The sequence below is a fragment of the Oreochromis niloticus genome, linkage group LG18, assembly GCF_001858045.2.
Source record: "Oreochromis niloticus isolate F11D_XX linkage group LG18, O_niloticus_UMD_NMBU, whole genome shotgun sequence".
Lineage (NCBI taxonomy): Eukaryota > Metazoa > Chordata > Actinopteri > Cichliformes > Cichlidae > Oreochromis > Oreochromis niloticus.
The window spans coordinates 14011649-14019939 of record NC_031982.2 but is presented as its reverse complement, the minus strand read 5'-3'; the positions used below and the strand labels follow the sequence as shown (position 1 = coordinate 14019939).

Sequence of the window (8291 nt, the reverse complement as noted above, 5' to 3'; positions counted from 1 at the left end):
AGTATCTTTGGGCTTTTTGATGTTCAAGACAACCTTCTAAAGTTCAAACTGAGCATCAGAATAAGGGAGAGATGTGATTTAAGTGACTTTGACGGTGGCATGGATATTGGCTGCTGTGAGTATTTCCGAAATTACTGATGTAATGAGACTGTCCCACACAAGCACCTCTACAGTTTGCAGAGAATGGTGCAAACAAGAGCTCACCTGCATACAGTTCTCTGTATGCAGGTGAGCATCTCTGAACACACAACATGTAAAACCTTGAAGCAGACTGGGCCACAGCAACAGAAGACCACACTTCACATGGGCTCAGCAAAGTTGGACACTAGAAAACTGGAAAACCATTTCCTGGTCTGATGGGTCTCAACTTCTGTTACAGCATTTAGATGGTAGGTTCTGAACTTGCTGTAAACAGCATGAAAACATGGATCCATCCTGTCTTGATCCATGTGGTGGCGGTGTAATGGTGTGGGAGCATCTTTTAAACACCACAGTCTGACTGTTTCTGCTAACCATGTCCATCCTTTTATGACTGCAGTGTACCCATTTTCCGATGGCTTCTTCTCAAACTGGTTTCAGTGAGTTCACTGTACTCAAAAGGCCTCCACAGTAACCACACTTCAGTCCTGCGGTGGATCTCTGAGGACTATTTCTAGGACATTGTTGACCCTGTATCATGAAGAATAAACGCTGTTCTTAAGGCAAAAGAGGGCCCAGCCCAGTACTAGCAAAGTGTACCTAATAAAGTGGCCAGTGAGTGTAGATTAAATGTATCATTCATATGGTTTCTTGGTTTTCTTGGCTTGCTGTCAGTTACAGAGGAGGTTATGTGTGTGTGTGTGTGTGCTTTATGTCTTATTCCATAAAGAAACTGAAATTCCAGTCTTGAGATATTTAAGGAAGGCATAAAAACCACACTTCCTATAGAGTCACATTAATCCTTCAGAAATGGTTACGTGCAGTAAACATATCACATACCGCTCTCAGCACTCAGAACAGAGAGGCTCTGTGTCTGCGCTGCATTGAAGGACTTGATCTTGGTTTTCAGTGTGCCTGGTGTGACCCCACCCCTGGTAAATACAGGGTTGGAGGTTTCCTCTGTGGATAAAAATACACTTGCCTCTCAGCCGAGAGGGGAAAATGCCAGAATTCCTCCTCTCTTGTACGCCCATTGTGCTCAAGACTTCCACACTTCCCCACAAGAAGAGATTTTTTTTCTTTGTCTTCTTGGCAGATTCAAATTGTATGAAAAAGTTACCATACTATATGAAAATACATGTTAAAGTGTTAAATGTTTACATGATAAATAGAGTCTCTTAAGCATGGTAAACTCTGTAATATGGAGAACCCACGGGAGAGCTGTAATCTCGGTTGGGATTGAGGCTTCTTCCTGCTTCAGTCTTTTGTCCCTCGTGAGCTCCTGTACTTCGCAAGCTGTGACATCATCAGTATGTCCTCCAAAATTACTTCAGGCTGGCAGAGGCCTACAACTTCAGCAGGTACGTTCACTGGAAAAGTTTAGTGTAGAAGTTTGACGAGACTTATTGAGGCTAGGGTTACTAATCATCGGTCTCTCAGAGCCTTGTTTTTGGATTTTAAGATAAAAAAGTTTCTATCTGAAAACTTAGCTGAAGCAGAAAAACAGTCTTTGGGACTTCCTTATTTTGAGCTAGAAACACACACATAGCTCAGTCATAGCTTTTGGAGCATGATGCTGGTGCTGATTTCCGTTGTTTTAGTCCAAAATGATCAGATGAAAGTTTATTTTGCCTCTACAGAACATAATCCAAAGACGAATAATGAAAGATCACAAGAGGGAGACAAAATGCTAAGCTTGATGTATTAAAATTCATTGAAGTTACTTTTTGCATACAGCTGAAGCACATCATGTTGTGACCACGTGTTAGCTCTGTGATTTCTGACACGTTTTCTTTTTTTTATTCCTAAAGAAAGAGGAACATACAGGAAACGGCACTTCTTCAGCAACTCAAGTCCCTGAAGAACTGAGAATGGTTATGCTCGACAGTCACATGTGATCCTATCGACTTCTGTTACACGCTGGCTCACAAGTGAAGTTGAAAATGAGTCTCGAGAGCCAAGCCAACCATGGGACAGGACTGAGGGATGTCTTTGACCTTCTTGTTAAGGCACCTTCAGAACGACTCCTTAGTCTGACATTCCAGTTGGGTGAGTCTCCCGAAGATAAAATCATACACGCCTTGTGTCTCATCGTCCTCCACAGGGAGGCGGAAGCTCTCGACAAACTCCAGATGTTGACGGACAGCTCCCTCGCTAAGCATGTGGCCGAGAAGTGTCAGATGAGAGGACGCAATTTAGAAGATTTTGGAGCTCATTGCGGTCTTTTTGAAGCCTTAACGGGAGAATCGTTGGCAGAGCTGGCTCATGTTTTTAAAGTTTTGACAGAGCAGAGGCTGTGTGACCCACTGCAGAGAAATCTGGCATACAAGCGAGCTCTTTCTAGTGACTGTGTGAAAACAAGAAATGGTAATGACCTGGAACACAACTATAAATTCCTGGAGGAAGCTAAAAATGTCTGTGGGCCTGAGTTTGCAGAGTGGATGTCCTCCTCCAGTGATCAGAGAGCAGAGCCTGACTCCAATCTTCTCAGTAGCGTGGAAAAATCTCAAGTTTCGTCAGCTTCATCTCTACCCAGCCCCCTCAGTGCAAATCTCCCCTCAATGCCCTCTTACCCTACTCATCTGGAGATAAGTATGCCCTCAACAGTCTTGTTTCAAGCACCCAGAACTTCTCCAGAGACCCCAGGAAACCCCAAATCGAATCCTCCCGTCCTCAGCGTTAAAGAAAACAGAGCACAAAATGTGACCGAGCCACCTCAGTCATCTGAAGCTCAGCCTAAGACCACTGGATCTCCTCCGTTTGACCCAAAACAAGACTCAAGTAAGTATGGCACACCAGCAGCAGCAGCATCACTAGTGAGCAATGAGAGTGACACAAAATCAGACAATCAAACAAAAACGCCAAGTCCTAAACTACCGAAGATGAGTGTTCCTGGAGAAATACACGAAAGCAAAGCTGTGGAAGAAGAGGAAGAAGAAATATTTTATGCATTTGTTATCTTCCATGCGCCAGATGATTCAGATATGGCCGAAAGCATGAAGGAGAAAATAGAAGCAGCCATCGGTGGTGAATTTGAAGGTGCGACTTTCTCTGACTTTTCCATCCCCGGAAAGACCACTATAAAGAGCATGGAGGACGCCATCAACAACTCAGCCTTCACCCTGTTGCTGCTCACCCGCAACTTCAACACTTGCATGCTGGATCTAAAGGCGAACGCTGCCTTCGTCAACTCTATAAACAAGGCACACAAGTACAACACCGTGATCCCTCTGCTGCCACGAGAGAACTGCATGCCCAAACAGGATATGCCTATGGTGCTGCAGGGAGTGAACCCACTTGAAGAGAGAAAGAACTTTGAGAAAAAGATCCAAAAGTCATTGTTGCCTGCAAAAATTGAAAAACAGAGACGGATCTGGAAACAGGAGAAAGCTCAGAAACAGACAATGAAGCATTTAAATAAAATAAGCAACGTGACAATTTCAGTAGAACCAAACCTTCGACCAGGGCCCCCGACGGCTGCGTGGCACCCACAGCCAAACATTCACATTGAAAATGCTAACTACATTATGATTGGTAACGACTCTCGAATGAATGTGGATTTGGTTGGAAATGCAAACAGGGAGGATTCCGTTTAAACAAAGGGGGAGCAGTGAAGCTAGACATTTCATGGCACGTGTGGCATCAGTTTATATGCTGAGAACGAAAGAAGTATTCATGTTTTTCCTGAACACTAAAGTGTTAAAGCTGTAACGACCACTATGAGGAATTTATTTGCTGCAGTTTACGTCAGTGCAATCAAACCTGTCAGCGAAAGAAATGCCAATAGAGCAGCAAAAGAGCCATTAAGTACATGAAAACAGTGTAGTAGTGATCAAGTATGCTGAACTGAGCAGGGCCATTTTATGGTATAATTGGCATAGGAGTGCCATCTACTGACCGATAAGAGAGGCTTCCTTTTTAACCTCTTCAGCTGTATGAGCTCTTTGCAGACACTAGGGTGCAGCACTCTTACACACTTCCCATCCATTCCCATGACTGCAGTCATCTAACAGAGTCACTGGAAAAAAAGTAATTTTAATATAATTTCCATATTCATCTCAAGTGCTGATTTGAGTATGGCCAAATGTAATCCGTTCAATTCAATTCAGTTTTACTTATATAGCGCCAAAACACAACAACAGCCACCTCGAGGTGCTTTATACAGTAAGGTAAAGACCCTACAATAACAGAGAGAAAACCCCGACAATCAGACGACCCCCTCTGAGCAAGCACTTGGTGACTGTGAGAAGAAAAAACTCACTTTTTACAGGAAGAAACCTCCAGCAGAACCAGGCTCAGGGAAGGTGCAGCCACCTGTTAGGACCGGTTGGTGGGGAGGGGAGGAAATTGCTGTGTAAACTTTGGAACAGATGTGTAACATTTGGATGATGATTAAGTTGAAATGAAGGGAAAAAAATGCAACAAGAAGCAACTTGTTGACAAACGGTGGTTGGTTGGAAAGATGATTTTAAAGAACTTGCTGATCGGGTCATATTCATGTCAAAACAAACTACCAGGGAAAACTTTAAAAACCTTTCAAAAGAAACGTACATTTCCAGATGTCTTTTTAGTTCTGCTGAGTCTTCTTTTTTGGGATAAATTTACTGTAAGTGTCATTGATATTTCATTTAGGTTCTCCTTCTTTTGTGTGGCATTTTCTGATGTAATATCAAAGAGTTTACTGATGATGATGATGATGTCTTTGTCAAACACGTCTGTGCTTTATTTCATGGTACTTTTGTCTTCTGTGACTGATCCTCAGTCTCAAATGCTAAGAAAACTTCTCAAGTTGTTATGACCTGAACTTGTCAGCGACTCTTCTGTCATGTAAGAATTGAACCACTGACATACTTCAGAAGGTTATGAGAAACATTTGCTTTTTGCACTTTATTGTGATATAAATTTATTTTAAATAAATTAAAGATAATGGTAGTTCTCACATTATTTCCACACAGTCAAAATCAAAATGTTGATTATTAGCATGTGAGTTGTGTCGCATCACGTATACTCACCGGGCACTGAAATCCAATGCAACATGTCTGCTATTAATTCTATTTATATGTTCTCTATTTTCAGTTTTCAAACAAAATGTTGAAAAGCTGATCATTCTTCTTCACGTTTATTATGAGGTAGCAGACGTTGGTGGTGGTGTACTGGGACTGTCTTCTTTCTTCTGTACAATATTGTCAAAGTTATGAGCATCCTGTCTCAGAGTGATGCTGAAAAACCCACATTTATTTCCTCCAGGCTGGACTATTGTAGTTTCTTATTACTGTGAGGTCCCAATAACTCTCTTAACAATCATCCATCTGGTTTCAAACGCTGCAGTAAGACTGCTGACAGAAACTAGAAAGAGAGATCATATGTTTTTCATGTTAGGATCTCTTTATCTGCCTTTGTAATATCCAGAGGTAGCTTTGAAGTCCTTCTCCTCACATACAGAGTCCTGAATGGTAAGGTCACATCATATCTTAAAGACTTCATTCTATCACATAAGTCTAATAGAGCACTTTGCTTTCAGACTGCGGGCTTACTTGTGGTTCCTAGAGTTTCTAAAAGTAGAATGGGAGGCAGAGCCTTAAGCTTTCAGGCTGCTATGGAATCAGCTCCCAGTTTGTATGTTGCCTGAGGATACTTAGGTATGTGGACTGGAGAAGCAACAGATCAGTCCACCGACCTTTCAACTGTTAGATGACCCAATCTACCCACTGAGCCAACTGAGAAGAAGGCCAGAGTCTTCTTCTGATTATAAATTTTCTTCCACATCACATTGTCAGGTTTTTGTGTACATTTTGTAAGGATGCCAACAGTATGTAACATGATACTATGTCTGTAGTGACAGACGGTCGTACTGTAACATCACACTGTGGGAGACTCTGTGCACACCACTGATTGAATATTTTAAGCACATTTTTGAGGTGGGAGGCTAATAATTCTGTCCTCATCTGCATATATTTAGGGAAAGTTACATTCAAAGGAATCACGTTCAGTCCGAAGTTTTATCCTAACACTTCAGTGAACTGCGGATCGCCTTCCTATAAACTGGCCTCACAGCATTAGGAGAACATGTTGAACTAGCTGGAAGTGTATTTCTCCTTGGAAACAACATTTGGGATTTAGTTAACTCCACCTTGGTTTATATTACACTGTGGCGACTCCTGTCAGGACGGAGCAGACTGGGTGGGTGGATCGCGCGTGCGCAGTGCGCTCCATCCTCCGATCAGTGCGGCAGGAAAAGCGCAGGGGAGACGCCGCCGAGATACAGAGGGAGAGAAAACAGTTAGGAAAGGGGAAAAAAAGAAGAAGGAGAGCGGCATGAACAAAAACAGCCTGCTCGGTGTGACCGGGAAAGTGTCCCGTGGTGCCGGGCTCTAGCGCTGCTCCCGTGCCAAACAGCTGCTCCGTTATGTCGGGAGACCGGAGGATAGTAATGTCAGGGAATGGAGGAAATCTTCAGAAATCCTGCCACTAAACTGCGCCGTGCTGCCAGGGTTTAAGGCTATCACGGAAACATAAGGACGTAACGCTGAGGATGGAGCTCATATAAACCGAGGGGCGCCGTTTCATTTCCAACTCGTCGTGCTCTCAGAAACCAGGCCAAAGTTGTTGGGTTTTTCCCCCTTTGATTTTTTTCGGTTTTTTAGGAGAAGGAAATTTTGGTGCATTGAATTCCTCTGGACGGGATGTTATCCGCAGTCAGGAGGAACTCCTGCTGACTGAGCCTCCAGCAGCAGCAGTAAAGCAGCGGGTCCCTCATAGTGAAACGATGGGAGATGCGGCAGATGACAGAGGGATGAGACGGACCTTCATCGTCCCTGCCATCAAGAGCTTCGATCACTACGACTTCACCAGGGCCAAGATATCATGCAGCCTGACGTGGCTGGTGGCCAAGGCTTTCGGCTCGGGTAGGTGGTGCCTCGCTCCTCCTTTCCCATTTTTCTTTTTGAATTTTTTGGATGAGAATAGTGGAAAATGCTGTTAAGATAATTATCTAACATGTGTAATAATAAGGCCTGCTGTCGTGTCGGACCAGAGGGTGTGCAAGTGAGACTGTTTTGTAAACAGCATCCTGTAATCAGACTCTCACTGTGACAGACAAACACAATTAAACCTCGTTATTAGGGCAAGAAATCTTCCCATTATTTCCCATTCAAAGTCCTATTTAACCATTCACTAACGTGGAGCCTATATGACGGCTTAAACTAGCTGGAGGCCATAAAAATCTCTCTTCTGGTTACATTAGGCTGGGTTTCTAAAGTCAGTCCATATGTCATATCAGCCTCACTGTATCCCTCCACTATTGGTTCAGGATTATTGGTTTAACCTTTTGCTGACCTGCTGCTAATTATTCCCAGTAGCAGAAGTCAGGTTGGACAGATCGGATCAGCTTCTGGCTCATAACTTCAGTTTAGGACTGTAACTTGTTGGTATATTAAGAGAATAATAGTTTGGTCTTTAAAAAAAAAGAAACAAGAATTCAAAAGACTCCCTGCAAGAATAGATTATAAATAAAATGCACACGTGCATTTATTCACATGCATAAAATATGATCATTGAAGTAATCAGTGGGCTGAACCATGCACAGACGTCTCTTCTGCTTTGGCTAATTGTGTTTTTAATAATGGCAGACTTGCTTTTCTCTGCATCAGGTCATCTGATAAATGTTGACTAATGATTATTAAACCCAGAGGTTGTGCCAAAACTTTCAGTTTATCATTAAATAAAGTGAAGAAAAATGGCAAAGAGACTATAAACACATGAGTTTCATCACATTTACTTAGTGGAAAAAACATTTAAATGATTATAATGAAGTTTTTTCATATCTAAAATAGTATGATATAGCCAAAAAATCTGGTTCTTAAAAGTTATAAGGAGCCCATTTAAATCAATATTCAGTGGCTTAGCTAAATGAGTGACTCACAATTAAGTGTAGAAGTGCTTGAGGAGAAGACTTATGCAGTGGTCAGGGGTATGATTTGAGTGGATGCAAACAAGTTTGAGCATATGAGTATAACTATAAGTAATGGAGAAGTAGTAGAAATTCCTAATGAAGACATGTGAACATGTGGGATTATGCTAATGAATTGGTTATTGAGCTTATCGAACAGCACTTTGGCAGCATGTCAGAGGAAAAGGGCTGGAAACCATTGGCA

The 8291-nt window shown here is 42.4% G+C and overlaps 2 protein-coding genes across 5 annotated transcripts in view; both read left to right on the top strand.

Annotated features, from left to right (window-relative positions):
• Positions 1 to 1390: 1390 nt before the first annotated feature.
• Positions 1391 to 5070, top strand: ticam1 (TIR domain containing adaptor molecule 1). The gene is made up of 2 exons (XM_005476208.4): positions 1391 to 1499; positions 1950 to 5070. Exon 2 carries the CDS (start codon positions 2082 to 2084, stop codon positions 3732 to 3734), a length of 1653 nt encoding a protein of 550 aa, XP_005476265.1. The 5' UTR covers positions 1391 to 1499; positions 1950 to 2081; the 3' UTR covers positions 3735 to 5070.
• Positions 5071 to 6329: 1259 nt separating this feature from the next.
• The window catches only part of camsap2b (calmodulin regulated spectrin-associated protein family, member 2b), a 32939-nt gene continuing 30977 nt past the window's right edge, over positions 6330 to 8291 (top strand). For 3 of the 4 annotated variants that reach the window (XM_005476207.4, XM_005476206.4, XM_025900581.1), the window contains exon 1: positions 6331 to 7043. In XM_005476207.4, coding sequence (XP_005476264.1) covers positions 6905 to 7043 — 139 coding nt within the window. In that variant the 5' untranslated portion in view covers positions 6331 to 6904. Of the gene's footprint in view, positions 7044 to 8291 lie in introns of all 4 variants that reach the window. The other variant, XM_025900580.1, reaches the window with a different exon arrangement.

Bases quoted from the DNA above. Each gene is read 5' to 3' on its own strand.
- ticam1 (XM_005476208.4), top strand. From the start codon at position 2,082: ATGAGTCTCGAGAGCCAAGCCAACCATGGGACAGGACTGAGGGATGTC.